We start from the raw sequence: 15,054 nt of genomic DNA, 5'->3' as shown, positions 1-15,054 counted from the left end.
ACATATATAAAAGAGAAGACGGCTATGAAATATTTGTTGCTCAGAATTAATATCTTATTGCGGCCTTTTATGTTTTAAAAAAAACGTTTGTATTCTGTTTTCGTACTAACTATTTACAACTTTATACGCTTGTATTTTATCGAATTTGATATAATTTCTTCTCTATCTGGTCTTGCGACAGGAGCAATTTTCTTGTCGTATTGACGTTTTTTTCTCTTCGATGCGCTGGCTTTACTTCCATATGATGCACGCAAAATTATTTTTTGAATTATGTAAAATAGATATCCTATTTCTTTTTCCTCTTTAACTGGTTTAGCCACAAATCGTTTGGTTGGTTTAGAGTACGCAATTTGAAACAGCGGTGTTGCTGTACCTTCATCATCCACCTGATATTTCTGTGAACGAAACATAAAATTTAACACTCTATTAACATATCTTGTAGAGAAGATTTAAGTATTTTTTTACCTGTTCCCTTTTACAATTATTATTATGGTCGAGGATTGCTAATTGTGTTCCAGCGATCATTTTTTCCATTCCGAAGAACGAACTTTTTGGAAGATATCTAATCTTCAAGGAAGGAAAAACTTCGAACATGGTCGTGCGAATTTATTCGTTCATTTGCTCTAGATCTGTGACGAGTGTTTTTTGCGTAACAATATGGATCAATGCATTGTGCGCAGGGGATCCCATTTGAAACCATTCTTTTTGCCGCTTATCCTCGTCCGTTAACTTCTCGTGTTCGCATTCTTTATAAATTGAATTTTGTGGAAATGTGTGTTTATTTGCAGTATGATGGACGACTGACACAAATCTTTCAGCCAATTCTTTCCCGTCCCCTTTACACGTAGCGATGGACCAATATAAGTGGTTAACCACTGCTGGAGCCCATCGTGCAAGAAGCTTAAAATCTGAAACAACAACAAAAACATTAAAATATTCCAGTTCGCAGCTTGATGTGAATATAGGCAAGTGGTGTTACGTTTGTTACCTTTCTTTTTGGATGCCTTTATCATTTTTTTCAAAATTCCTTTACCAATGTGCCAAGGGTCAAACTGGTGGATGATGTGTTTAAACCTTGGATCAGTTTGCATCAATTTTTAATGGAAACATGGCGGTCTGTCGATATAACGCGGATCTTAACATCCAGATCGCTTTGGATGGTATTTATGCAACGCAGAAACCCTTCTTTTTCCATCGCTTGGGAACTTGTTACCTCCTAGACAAATATTTCTATTTTAAATTAACACCGTTGCTAACTACTAAAAATATGTATTGAAAGACAAAGTATACTATACCGTTACATGATCTATGCTATAATTTGGTACTTTGTTGGTGAACGTGTCGATTGCAGATACGGTACTATACGATGCATTATGACCTGGTGTGTCGCATTGTCCATCAACCGCAAGCTCTAAACTTCGATTGGCTTCCGTAATTTCTGTTACTTGCTGTTGTTGTTCCTTTCGCCAAGCATGGTCAATTTGCGGAAAGATGTAATTGCCTCGATGTTCAAAATACATCTGTTTCGACAGGAATTGTACTTTTAAAAGCTTTGCAAACTTATGTAATTTTGGGTAGCTTCTTCCTGCTAGTTCTGCCGCTGCAGCAATTAAAAGATTTCCAGCTCCCTTTGTTCCATTGAGCATGGGTTGCGATGACCACTTATAGCTACATCCTAAATAGATTAAAAACCTTTCTCACATAAAAGAAAAAATGTTACGAACATTCAGCCGCACAGGTGATTTATACCTACTTTTAGCACATGTTAAGTTTAACATTAGTTGACTCCCCGTGTTTTTTGTTTCTCTTGTTAATGACGAATTGATTGTCGCTCCACATTTTAAACAGTATTTTACCAGTTGCAGTAACTGTGATTCGTACACAAGAAAAACCTTTTGTTTGTGAAGAGGTTTTGTTGCTGATAATGATGGTGTGCTTTCAGAATTATCATCATCGAATTCTGATTCTGTGTTGTCATCGGGCGAATCGATAGCTGCGAAATCGGGATCTTTTTTCGCAGTTCTAAATATGCAACGTTTAAAAAATAAATTTGCATAAAAAAGACTACTTTCATTACTTCTGGTTTATAAAATAACTTTTCACCTTTCAAGAGAGTTTTTCAGCCATTCGTCATCGTTCACATCAATTTCTTTGTTTTTTTCGAGAGGGTCTGAAACTGCTGATTCTTCAGCAATCTGCGTTTTTAAGTTAAAAGACAAAGAAACTCCAAGGACCTCCAAGAATCTTTCCAACTCTTCTATGTTGTTCAACTGAAACGTACCGTGAATACTATTCATCCTTTCTGTACTTTCAACATCTTCATCCTCGTCTATTTCGTCATCACTGCTTACCACGTCCATGCTTTGATCTTGGTTCTTTTCGGCATCTAAAAGTAAATCATATTTTAACGGTTTAACTAAATACTTACACGCTTCTTAAGTAAAACTTAAGTGAAACTGTTTACAAACCCTTGAGTTCTTATTACGAAAAAGTTGATATTAATTTTACCATCATTAACACTCGAGCACTGGTTCGTAATTTGCGTTGCTCTGTTACAGCGCCTCGTGGGCAGTGTTTGGGTTTGGGCGTGAATGTCTGGCCTAAAATCCATTTGATTTCCATAGTCCCGAACTTTTGGTGACGGCACCTGTGTTCCAAAATCTCTTGTTTTCCTTTTTTCTGTTTGTATCCCAATCGAGTATGTCGAGGGTAAAGGTTCGCAGGACGCGCAAGGTTCATCATGTGGCAATTCATCCCTCGTTATAGCGTTTTCGATAACCTTGAATTGGATTACATATAAAATAAAATAATTCTACAAAATACCACTTAAAAATGAGCCTAGGAATTATTTTAAGAACCGTATGTACCTCTTTTAAACTTTTTTTTCAACTCTTTTCTTGGAAGTTTGCCTTTCCTTAGGTTGCGGTTTGTGTGGGAAAATTGTTGGCAAAGATCCCGGTACCAATTTCCTTTTTGCCGTTCTCTCGGTATAAAACAATTCATTTTGAAGGCTCCAGCTTTTATCGAAACAGTTCTCCGTAAAGTGATCAGAACATAAGAGAACTTTTTTCGGCAATTCTGTTCTGTTTATAGCTTTTACCCAGGCATTTCGTACATTTCGATCTCCTGGTAGACGAAAAAAACTTTTCTTTGTCGCGTTTACTATTATTGCTGCAACCGAACGCTGAGCACCAAGACATGTTCGTTCTTAAACTGATAATTTTGGGACATATCTTTGCTTATGATAAACTGTCTAGCAACTTCGTATCCACGTTTTTTTTAGTGTTTTTTATAACAGTTCCGTCCCGACCGGATAGATGTTTGGTCTGTGCTTAAAGTGTGTGTTCATACTAGCATAATCTTCAACGTTTCGCATTGTTTAAAACCCACGGCATTCAAAAATGTTTAAGAAAAAATAAAAATAAAATTATTCTATTGCTTGTTTATGTATGACATTACATTACATACTTTGACAGATAAATTTACTTATTTCCGTTAAATAAATTTAAGGATTCATGTTATTAATTTGTGATTTCTATTTTTGCAGTCTGTCAATAGCCTTTCACGATCCAAAAATACTTATCGCAGACGATACATTTTTTATTCGAAAGCGTCTGGCTCGTAGCCGGGGGTTAATTTTTAAATCTTCGGCATTACAAATTAAATTTGTTCTTCATACATTCCCCATGTTTTCGGTCCCGATTTTGAACCTGGACACTGACGTAGGCGGGGACATATTAGAAAAGCCTCGCATTCATGCGCGGTCGTGTTTACAATATGGCGAACTAATGTAGCTACACGAGGAGGAAACTCTCAAATTTAAAAGAACAACATTGCACTGGTACTTTGTATTTATTAAATTTTAACCTGAAATTCGTTAATAATAACATGTTTTCTTTATGTAAACTAACTTTAAATTTTGTAGCAGCCACTACCTTTAAGGATTGTAATTAATAGAGCAATTTTGTACATCACCTAAAAACAAAACGTTAAGATGTATTTAAAAAAATGGTCAAAAAAAATTAAGGTTAAATAATTACCTTTAAATTGTGCGAGATTTTCATTTGGGAGGTTATCATAAAACCATTACGATGGAGTATTTACAGAGTCTGTTATTTAGAATTTAAGTTAAGGCTATTATGAACATGCACGAAATGAAAAGTTGCATTAGCAATGCCAAAAAATTAAATATTATGTTATTGAAAGAATGCAGGTAATGAGTAATTAAAAATATAAAGATTGAAATAACTTTTGCAATTTAGCCTAAAATCTGGAAATTGCTGAATTTTGTTTCTCTAAAGATTCTACGTTTAAATAAGTACTTCTAGTTTATTTAATGAGACATCACCTTAACAGTTATACATACGCTATCAGTAAAAAAATGATAACCAACTGTAGGTATGAGACATTAGTGTCTTTAAATGAACTTTTTGATAATATTTAAAAGTAACAGAATCATAAGTACTCCTAGTTCATTTAATGAGACATCACCTTAACAGTTATACATACGCTATCAGTAAAAAAATGATAACCAACTGTAGGTATGTAACATTAGTGTCTTTAAAATGAACTTTTTAACAATATTCAAAATTAACAGAATTATGTGAGAACTTGTGATTCTGGTAATTTTAAATATTATTTATGTGAGAACTTGACGGTAAACAATATTTTGAGAGTAACATTTCCCATTAAAAAACCCTTGCTTGGATGGGGGAACAATACTTACTCTAACATCATCAAATGCCCTTGCTCTAGAAAAAGCAACATACAACTGACCATGAGAAAAACAAGGCCTGCGCAACAATATACCAACCTTTTCAAAGGTTTGACCTTGTGCCTTGTTTATTGTCATAGCATAAGAAAGCCTTAGTGGAAGCTGTCTGCGACGCAAAACAAAAGGCATACCTGTATCCGAAGGTGCAAGTTGCACCCTTGGAATAAGTACCCTATCTCCAATAGCATTGCCAGTGAGTACTTTAGCATCGACACAGTTGTCGTAAAGATATCTTACAGTTAGGCGAGTGCCATTACATAAGCCTTTATTTATGTTTATGTTTCTTAATAACATAACAATGGCACCCGATTTTAATTTAAGACAATGAGGAGGCATACCTGAAGGTGTGATACTATTTAAAAATTCCACCGGATATTGATTCCGTTCCTCCTCATCATCACACACAACATCATCTGCACTAAAATAAATTTTTTCTTCACCCGGCAACAACTCCAACACCTGATCATTAATTATAAGTGAATCATCATTTGTAGGTGTTAGTATTACAGATGATGCCATATTTTCTGGGTGAAAATCCCTAAACAAAGTATTAACAATACATTGATTTTGTTGTAACACACAATTGGATGGCACTTCAATTGCACCTTGAAACGGTGGTTGTTCCCGAACTGGTAAAACACCTTTTCCAAGTTGCAGAAGCCATGCAGCAAATTCTTGTTCTCCTGGCCTCGTTCTCATGTTGTGAGTTAATTTAAATTCTGTAACCAAGTGCCATAGTGGAGAACTTTTTAGGCACATGTCAACAATTTCAGTTGGTTTTCCTTTTCTGACAACAGGCAATAATTGTGAAAAATCACCACCTAAAAGAACAACTTTACCTCCAAATGGAAGTTCGCTATTGCAAATGTCTCGAAGAAGACGATCTATTGCATGGAAAGCATGCTTGGGAATCATGGAAGATTCATCAAGTAAAAAGAGATTTTTTTGCCGTAGCTCAACAGCATAAGCAGACACCGGAGTTCTGCATGTACTGTTTTCCAAAATAGGAACTGGTAACTGAAATAACTTATGTATAGTGGTACCGTTTTTTAAAAGAGTTGCTGCTATACCAGTAAATGCAGCAGTTCCAGCTTGAAAACCTCTACCTGAAATTTCGGAAATAAGGTAATTATAAGTAAAGGTTTTACCACTGCCACCAGCACCCTCTAAATAAAACAAACGGTTATTTTGGGCTGTATTGTTAGCAACATTTAAAACCGCTTCTATAACTGCATCAGCCAGTGCTGTCTGTTCTTCAGTAAGTTGAGCCCTCAGTTGAGAAGCTCTTTCAGCCTCCAAAGCTACATCAATGTTTTCAGCTGGAGGTATTTCATCTAAACTTGGAAGATTAAAATCAGTAAGAGATTTACCAGATTGTCTAAGTACAGAATGAATATCTTGAAGCACCCTGTACTCAGCTTGATCCTCGTTCATTTGGCGAAGATAATCCTCACACATAGAACCCTTGTACCTTGTCCACAAAGTAAAAGGATCAGAAGGTTCACAGTGGATAAGTATTATTTCAAACAATTGTCTTAATTGCCGAGGCATCTAAAAGTTGACAGCCTCCTTCAAAGTATTGTTCCATTCGGTATCATCTTGCAGTAGTCCACGCAATAAACAGGTTTCACGAAATGTCTCAGCGACATTACCATCCACAGTTCTTAAATCTTCATAAGATGTTGCACCACACGTATGTAATAATAGCATACGTATATAAATAAAAAAGCTCACCTGCGCGAGGACTCACACTATACATTCTAGAGACAATTTTAAGGTTAAAGTTTCGCTTTGGTGTCCAAATTTTCCTGTCGTTATTGAAAACGAAATGAAGAGGAATGTCTGGATACAAATATTGGCGAGCATTGTGATTCTCTCCATTTAGCACAAACCAAGCTGTTAATTTAGTGGCTTGATTTGCAGCTCTGTTCACAGCTTCTTCAACCTGGTCTGGCTGAAAATAAACAATATGATTATTAGGCAAGTGCACTGGCAGTCTATGGACAACATGAGATTGCTGATGCATTTTAAATTCAAAAAGGCGCCATATTGCTTCTGGCGCACTGACATACCTAGCGTCTAAAAACGTCTGTACCTCATCGTGATCAATACGTTCATTGATCTCAATGTTGGCACAATCATGACCCTTATAAATATATTTATAAAGGTATTTAACAGATTTAACAGACATGCAAGCCTCTAAGTTTATATGTGCATTGTATTTCTTGGAGAGCCATGGATTGTAGGGAACAACCCATCGATTATCTACATCAACATTATTGACATTGATATGTATTCCATTATTACGACGTCTATACAATGGATATCCATCAACGTCTGCAACGGTAGACCCTAAAAAAATTTTCGGAAAGTTTTTTGTGCAAACACCATCCTCCATACACCTAGAATTAGGATTCAGATAGCCACATGGTCCATGAATCATACACGACCGAATAATTTCAAACAGCTCAGGTTGTTCCTGTTGATTAGGAATTTCGGCTGAAATAACACTGTCTATGTCATCTGCATCCCGAAGTTTATCATTGGGATCTAAATGAAGTAACAAATGACAATGAGGTAAACCCCTCTTTTGAAATTCTATAACATAAACATGTGATACAGTTTTACCTAAAACACCCCTTTCAGTAACATCTTTTAGGAGTTCATTTAGTTTCAATTTAAAAACTCGAGAAACTAAATCAGGCCGATCATGTGCACGTTGGCCTGCAAACAAATTTTCTGTATTCTCACGCCATTTTGGATTGCATGTAAAAGTCGGAAACAATCTGGTTTTTCAAATTTACCAATGACAGCCATAGCATCTTGATAGTTTTGAGCCATGGCACGTGGACTTCCTTGAAAACTTGAAGGAAGGACAACAATACGTCCTGGTTGAAGGTCTCGCTCTTCAGCTCGTGCATTCAAGTGGTCAGCTAAACCTTCATAACTGTCAACACGCAGGTTTGTTTGATTCGCACGAATGTAATTTAAGTTGTTACCCTCAACTTTAACATAAGAATCCACACAATACTGTTGAAATAATTTCTTACCATAATGAATCGGGCTAAAATTTTCCCGAACAGCTACACGGTAAGTATAATACTGCAACATTGTAGTAGCATTTCGAGTACGGGTTGCACGTTCGGCAACATGGGGTATCCCATAATACCAACCTGGTTCACCCCTTGGAAAAAATAGAGGATAAACCATCGGCTCTAAATTTGCAGATAACGTAGAAATATTTCGCAAATTGCCTCCACGTGGGTAGGTAACAATATCCCTGTTTCCAGGAGGAGCTCCATCTTGGCCAACAAAAACTGCAGCTACTTCGTCATAATGTGGCAAGTTATATCGCCTTCGATCACTGCCAACTCTCATGCACATGCGTACTTCTGATGGAACACGGTTTTCAGCTGCTGCCTGAACTATTTCATCAGCTTCAACTTCAGCCATGTACCTGTATGCAGCAGCAAAAGGACTAACTCTGTTCATTATATCCTGAACAGTTTGCATCACGTGTTCTCTACAGCCATTATTTTCAGGACGTGCCATTCTCTCATTGAGTGCTCTACCTGCTTCATAAATATAAAGTTGGTTAAAAACAGGAGTTTGTCCCTCAGGAGGGTGAAGATCCCCAACACGATGCCATATTTGACCGCAGATACGAAAGCATGGTGGCCCACGGCCAGGGGGAGGTCAAATATTTTGCTCCAAAGGAAGCAAACGAAACTGCACTATTATACTTACGTATATTCATTTGAAAGTTCCGTGCCTGAGCAGTATCATTATTTGTTAACAGTTCCTTAGCTGTTCAGGGTATGGTGACAAATTATCAAGTGCAACTTTACCATTATGGCAGCATTTGAAACACTCTTCATTTTCAAACTTTATAGCTTGACAATACTCACAATTTTTATCCATAACACCTAAATAATAAACATTAGGCAAAACATGTTGACGTGCAACATTATAGTATGGGGCATTTCTGCGAGCACGAATAGCAACGTTTCATTGTGCATTTGCTCGTCTTCTATTTGCAACCTGCGAAACGCTTTGCCTTTGTCGAGCAATAGTTTGCCTTGTAGCATCCCGAGCACGTCTATTGGTAGCCTGATCATTATGTGCTTGACGTGCGATAGTATGTCTTTCAGCATCACGTGCACGTCTATTGGAAGTCTGCTCATTACATTCAGCACTACGACTTGCTGCTTGCCTAACTGAATCACTCTGATTCCTATTGTTAACTTGATTAACTGTTTCGGAATGGCGTAAAGACGCAACATATTGTGCATGTCCACGCCTAGCTAAAGACACATCATCAATCATTGATGTACGTGGTATGACATTTACCTGTGGCAGTTCAATATGTTGAGGAAGATCTGGTATCTGACCCATAATGAGACCTATTAACCTTTGATTATTTTCTGGGCGCTGAAACACAAACCTACCTGCATTATTGAAAAGCCTAAAACCACGTACACAGTTGTTACTGTTACTTTTACTCCTTGCAAAATGTCCCCTTTTACATTTAAATTAAAATATTGAGAAATTATCAATACAAACAAAAACATTGAATTGCATGTGGCCCTTTTCTTGTAGCTAAAGTTTACAGAAAATTATACTGTAAATTATTTTGTCATTATAATTTGTATTCAAAAAAGAAGAGAAGTTTGACTACTAAGGTAGGGATAGAGTCTTAAAGATGTGGATAGAGATAAGCTAAGACACCCAGTTAAATATAGTTAAACTGGGGAGGCTTAGGTAGGTATATAGCTATTTGTAGTAAAACACACACATAATATATATATATATATATAAGGAGAAAAAATAGCAATATAAGTGAGTTCAACAAACCAAGCTTTCCGTTTGGTCAGCAGATTTGTTTGGTAGCCAGCTAACAGCTTTGTGTAGCATTTTGAATTTTAGGACAAACACATTAGTTACGCACCAAGGTATACATTAATTATGCAAAAAAAAGTAAACAAACATGGTAGTTTATTGTTATAAAAAACGCAGTAAAATAAAAAACTTGAGGTTTTCAAGTGTCTTTTTTATGGAAAATGCGAGTCTGCTTGACAACTTAAAGTGTGATATATAGGACAGTAAGATGTAGCTGGATGAATGAAAATAAAAATAGCTACCCTTTAAAAGCTTAACAAAGATAAATTTGAAATTTCTTACTTTTTTGTACTCTTTTCTTACTTTGTTGTAGCTCGGTCGTCGTCTTATTGTCAACCAAAAATAAACTCTGTTGTAAATCGTCGTGTTTTATTCTTGACAAAAAAAATCTCTAGCTGGATATATATACTCCTTAGTCGTAATAAGTAGTAAAGAAATTAGGTGACTTACTAAATATGTATAATAATTTCTTTTTCACTGTACGTAAGCTAGCTTAAAACTTCTTTTACGCTTAAACCAAAACTTGCAACTGAATGTTGTAAAAGCAACCTACTTCATTTCCCTTTCTAAATCTGAAAAAAAAATTTACTGGCTGGTTTGATCGTCAAGGGAAACTTGCATTTTTCGGCAAATGAAATTTATTTATTTTGATCACGTGATTTTATTTAACAAATGAAATTGATTTATTTTGATCACATGATTTAAAATGTAAACAAACAAAATGTCGCGGCTTTTATCGGCAAAAGAGATATGTATTTTCGGCTAACTTCAAAGGAAAATGACCACATCAACTTTGCCTGTCCACAGACAGACGGACACACTTCCGTATTATTATAAGAGATTAGGCCCGTGGAAAAATCCACTTAGGCAGAAAAAAAAATAAATGGAAAAGAAAACAATCATTTGAATTTTGATGAAGTCTGCAAGTATCAAAAAAAAAAATTAGAACCTTGTTTTTTACGTTGCCTCTATTATGTAGAACTTAAACTGTTGATTAAGAAAATGTATAATAAACATGTGGTTTTGATGAGCGGTTAATAAGATATAAGGGTTTAAAATTTTGCTATTTCTAAATATTTAGAAAGTGGTTTACCCGTTGCTTCTATTGTCTGGAGTAAGAAATGCTGATCAAAATAATGTATAGATTCATGTGCTTTTGACAAAGGCCTCAGATGATATCAGATTTTTAAAATTATGCAAACCTTAGCAAAGTTCCTGCTATCGTTTAGGTCTTAAAACGCTGATCAAGAAAATTTATATAATCGACTTTGCAAAACAGACAGGTAGACAGACAGAACCTTCATATTAATAATATAGTTATTAAAAATATATTGAACAACTTATCTTCGAAATTTTATGATGTATAAGATGCCATGCCCTGACTTTCAGTTTGTGATTTATCTCCATAAAAAAGAAAAGTCACTTAACAAAGCGCGCCACGGGAAGGCAAGTCATGGGGCTTTGCGCTTCAACCTAAAACGAAAAAAAAAGACATGTTGCATAAACTTTTGCAAAAGTATATATTAGTCAACATTAGTACACTTGTGACGGAATATTGGAACTTAAAATCTCTTTGAACATGTGTCTTGACTTTCAGTTCAAGATTAGCATATTTATAGAGCTATATTCTTAAACGAAATATTTATGTAAGTTTCAGCTAATGCATGAATAATGAATGTTTTTGGCAATAACATTTTATATTCACATCAGACGTCAATTTCATTTGCAAACGCCAACAAAAATTACACATCTAATCATTAGAGATTTCAATCAAAAAACAAAAGTTCCTCAGTTTGGATGAAAAAATTGTAGTTGCAAAAATAACTTTGGTAAAAATGTCTTAATAATAGTAAATAAACACACGTTCGAATATGATAACGTATATTTCTTAACACGTGATGAACAGAAATGTTTTTTGTTTTTTTTGACTAACGCGTCTTCCTAAACACTGCTTTATTCGTTTGTGCTTATTACATTCTTTCTTCAAAAACGTATGCAGGCGTTCAATAATATCAACCGTTTTAAGAAATTAATGAAATATAAATAATACCATTATTTGATTTGTAAAAATAAGAATTTATTGAAAACAAACAAACTGCTAATTGTTAACCTCTTTCGAAACTACCTTCAGCACCCGGAACAAAAAATGCGTAGTCTTAGAATTAGAAAGCAAACATAGAATAAAATGTCTTATAGGCAATAAAACAATTTAATTAAGTTAAAATAAATAACTATTAAACAATAAATTAATAAATAAATAATCAATAAATTAATAAATAAATAAATAGAGTATGTACGAAATTTAATGCATGTGAATGTTACAATTAATATATTTCGCATTGAGGTGCGTATGTTTATTTTGGTTTTTTTTATTTTTTTTATCTTTTTTGAATTTTCGCCATTGGAATGTGGCAGAATCCTGACCCCCGTGTCGTACCCACCATTGGAAAGAGTTTCTTGACCGAGGGCCAGGATTCTCCTTTCTATATGCTAAATAAGCCGCAAACGTCAACTCTAAAAAGAAAGATAAAGTTAGTATCATTTTTAATATCGTTACCTAATTACTAAGAGAAATCATGTTTTTTAAAATGTACCGGTAAAATTTAAAAAGTAAGAAGAAGTTGAAAAAGAAAGAAGTTAAGGTACTGGAAAAAATGCTTTATACATCTTTACCTTTGTTTGTGGCATCCTTCACAATATCAGTACCTAATTAAGAAGGGAAATTATATAAGTTTTATAAAATTGATATTTGTCCCAGTACTTTTATTTGCTCGAATGTAATTTAAATTATTACCTTCAACTTTAACATAAGAATCAACACAATACTGCTGAAACAATTTCTTACCATAATGAATCGGGCTGAAATACTCCCGAGCAGCTAAACGGTAAGTATAATACTGCAACATTGTAGTAGTGTTGCGAGTACGGGTTGCACGTACAGCAACATGAGGTATCCTATTATGCCAACCTGGTTCACCCCTTGGAAAAAAAAGAGGATACACCATTGGCTCCAAGTTTGCAGACATTGTGGAAATATTCTGTAAATCACCTCCACGCGGATAGATAACAACATCCCTGTTTCCAGGAGGTGCTCCATCTTGGCCAACAAATACTGCTGCAACTTCATCATGATGTGGCAAGTTGTAGCGCCTTCGGTCATTGCCAACTCTCAAGTACATACGTACTTCAGATGGACCACGGTTTTGTGCTGCTGCCTGATTTAATTCTTCAGCTTCAACTTCAGCCATATACCTATAGGCTGCAGCAAACGGGCTTACTCTGTCCATGACATCTTGAACAGTTTGCATCACATCTTCACGACAGCCATTATTTTCTTGGCGTGCCATTCTTTCGTTGAGTGCCCTACCTGCTTCATAAATATAAAGTTGGTTGAAAACAGGGGTTTGTCCTTCAGGAAGGTGAAGGCCCCCAACACGATGCCATATTTGACTACAGATACGAAAGCATGGTGGTCCTCGGCCAGGTGGGGGGCGAAGGTTTGCTCCAAAAGAAGCAAATGCAACGGCACTATTATACTTACGTATATTTGCCTGAAAGTTTTTTGCCTGAACAGTATCTGTATTTGTTAATAAATCCCTAAGCTGCTGAGGGTAAGGAGACAAATTATCTAATGCAATTTTACCAGTGTGACAACATTTAAAACAATTTTCATTTTCAAACTTTAAAGCTTGACAATACTCACACTCTTTGTCCATAGCACCTAAAAAATATAAATTAGGCAATATATTTTGACGTGCAATGTTATAATATGGTGCATTTCGGCGAGCACGAACAGCAGCATGCCTTTGGATATCTGCCTGACGTCTATTTACTACCTGTTCAACATTTTGCCTTTGTCGAACAACATGCCTCTCAGCATTTCGACGTCGTCTATTGACAGCCTGCTCACCATTTTCTCCTTGACATGAAACATCATGTCGTTCAGCATCCTGAGCACGTCTATTGGCAGACTGCTCATTACTTTCAGCAATACGCACAGATGCAACACATTGTGCATGTCTATGCCTAGCTAAAGACACATCATCAAAAATTGATGCACGTGGTATGACATTCACCTGAACTTCATGTGGCAGTTCAACATGTTGAGGAGTATCTGACATCTGCTGGCCCATAATGATACTTACTAAACTTTGACTATTTTCAGGGCGTTGCAACACAAACCTGCCAGCATTATTAAAAAGCCTAAAACCACGTACAGGGTTGTTACTGTTACTGCTCTCTAATGGGTTAGACATTATAGAGAAAAATACACAACCTAGCTAGCTAGCTAGCTAGTAGGAACCACAAATTCTAAAAAATAAATAAGAAATAAGGCAGCTAAAATTTCATTTACTAAACTAAACATAGCTAGTTAGTTAGTTATTAGCTAATACAGTAGTGCAAATTGGGAAACGTTTCCCCAAGGGAATAAACTTTATATAATAAATGAAGGGGTAATCAAAAGAAAGATGTAACTCTGCAAGCAACCAAACCAAACATTGGGCAAGTGAAAATTGGTCTCCTTTTTCTCCTCCTCAGATCTTAATATGGCTACATGCTTTTCCTTTATAAGAAACATTTTTAAGGTATAAAATTGAGCCTAGGGTCAACAGAATTTTGGAATAATTTCTATAAAATTTATGAGAAACCTGAAGACTGGAATGCAAGAAGTTTGTTATAAAAAACGTTTGACAGGTAACCTGAAGAATGTAAAAAACACCGCAAGGCAAGGGATGTAATGTAAAATAATGGGGAAAATAGTGAAAAGAAAGATTCACCTGGGACCCAAATTGGTCCTAGGTGGTCCCTAGTTACCCACGCAGCAGTGCATATACAAAAAAATGTTTTCAAAATCTTACACAAAATGTCAAATGTCAAATCGTATTAAATCCTCCACACAAATCTTACACAACATAAAAAAGCTTGCAAGGTGTAAGTCTAGTTGATAAAAAGTTAAAACAACGACACTCACAACATCGATACTACAACACCAAACCCATAAACTGACAGTAACAACACCGACAGCCACAACACTGATAATAACAATGTCAGAAACAACGCATCTTAAATATGTTCATCTAAGATATTATGTTGAAAACCCTTAGTATTTTATTCTGAAATGTCAAGAAGGAGTTCTGCAAGAGTTGCACAAATTAACAAAAATAAGTTTTTAAGATTTCGGATGTATATCAGAAGTCTTATTAAAACGAGCGGTCTTTTCCTTCTTTTTCTTCTTCTCCGCCCGACAATTGCGAAAAATGGCGGTCTGTCGTAGTTGTCATGGTGAACACAAACTTGTCCCTAGGTTTATGTAACGAAGCGCTGGGAACAAGTTTTATTAAAGGGAGTTGTAAACTCCTATTGGAGTATACTTTCATTAA

The 15,054-nt window shown here is 35.6% G+C and overlaps 4 protein-coding genes across 4 annotated transcripts; all 4 read right to left on the bottom strand.

Moving 5' to 3' along the window:
* Positions 1-59: 59 nt before the first annotated feature.
* LOC130649208 (uncharacterized) lies at positions 60-2,413 on the bottom strand. Its single transcript, XM_057455455.1, has 2 exons — positions 2,282-2,413; positions 60-908 (listed from the first exon to the last, which is right to left on the bottom strand). Exons 1-2 carry the CDS (start codon positions 2,358-2,360, stop codon positions 607-609), a joined length of 381 nt encoding a protein of 126 aa, XP_057311438.1. The 5' UTR covers positions 2,361-2,413; the 3' UTR covers positions 60-606.
* A 1,751-nt stretch (positions 2,414-4,164) lies between these two features.
* LOC130649203 (ATP-dependent DNA helicase PIF1-like) lies at positions 4,165-6,325 on the bottom strand. The gene has a single exon (XM_057455449.1). It carries the CDS (start codon positions 6,323-6,325, stop codon positions 4,640-4,642), a length of 1,686 nt encoding a protein of 561 aa, XP_057311432.1. The 3' UTR covers positions 4,165-4,639.
* On the bottom strand, positions 6,326-9,688 carry LOC130648667 (uncharacterized). Its single transcript, XM_057454722.1, has 6 exons — positions 9,629-9,688; positions 8,872-9,205; positions 8,572-8,700; positions 7,579-8,346; positions 6,509-7,498; positions 6,326-6,444 (listed from the first exon to the last, which is right to left on the bottom strand). Exons 1-6 carry the CDS (start codon positions 9,686-9,688, stop codon positions 6,326-6,328), a joined length of 2,400 nt encoding a protein of 799 aa, XP_057310705.1.
* Positions 9,689-11,141: 1,453 nt separating this feature from the next.
* On the bottom strand, positions 11,142-13,929 carry LOC130648666 (uncharacterized). The gene is made up of 5 exons (XM_057454720.1): positions 12,468-13,929; positions 12,347-12,379; positions 11,996-12,187; positions 11,799-11,828; positions 11,142-11,146 (listed from the first exon to the last, which is right to left on the bottom strand). Exons 1-5 carry the CDS (start codon positions 13,927-13,929, stop codon positions 11,142-11,144), a joined length of 1,722 nt encoding a protein of 573 aa, XP_057310703.1.
* Positions 13,930-15,054: the final 1,125 nt, after the last annotated feature.

This window comes from Hydractinia symbiolongicarpus, chromosome 7 (assembly GCF_029227915.1).
Source record: "Hydractinia symbiolongicarpus strain clone_291-10 chromosome 7, HSymV2.1, whole genome shotgun sequence".
Classification (NCBI taxonomy): domain Eukaryota; kingdom Metazoa; phylum Cnidaria; class Hydrozoa; order Anthoathecata; family Hydractiniidae; genus Hydractinia; species Hydractinia symbiolongicarpus.
The sequence above is the reverse complement of the archived record's forward strand: the minus strand, read 5'-3'. Positions and strand labels throughout refer to the sequence as shown.

Excerpts from the sequence above, each read along its gene's own strand:
- LOC130649208 (XM_057455455.1), bottom strand. The coding sequence starts at position 2,360 with ATGGACGTGGTAAGCAGTGATGACGAAATAGACGAGGATGAAGATGTT. Across the intron at positions 909-2,281 it reads AAGGATGAATAGTATTCACG|ATTTTAAGCTTCTTGCACGA; the intron begins GTACGTTTCAGT and ends TTGTTGTTTCAG.
- LOC130649203 (XM_057455449.1), bottom strand. The coding sequence starts at position 6,325 with ATGCCTCGGCAATTAAGACAATTGTTTGAAATAATACTTATCCACTGT.
- LOC130648667 (XM_057454722.1), bottom strand. The coding sequence starts at position 9,688 with ATGCTACACAAAGCTGTTAGCTGGCTACCAAACAAATCTGCTGACCAA. Across the intron at positions 8,701-8,871 it reads TGATCAGGCTACCAATAGAC|GTGTTATGGATAAAAATTGT; the intron begins GTGCTCGGGATG and ends TTTATTATTTAG. Across the intron at positions 7,499-7,578 it reads AGATGCTATGGCTGTCATTG|GCCAACGTGCACATGATCGG; the intron begins GTAAATTTGAAA and ends ATTTGTTTGCAG.
- LOC130648666 (XM_057454720.1), bottom strand. The coding sequence starts at position 13,929 with ATGTCTAACCCATTAGAGAGCAGTAACAGTAACAACCCTGTACGTGGT. Across the intron at positions 12,380-12,467 it reads TTCTTATGTTAAAGTTGAAG|GTACTGATATTGTGAAGGAT; the intron begins GTAATAATTTAA and ends CTTCTTAATTAG. Across the intron at positions 11,829-11,995 it reads CAATGCGAAATATATTAATT|ACTACGCATTTTTTGTTCCG; the intron begins GTAACATTCACA and ends TCTAATTCTAAG.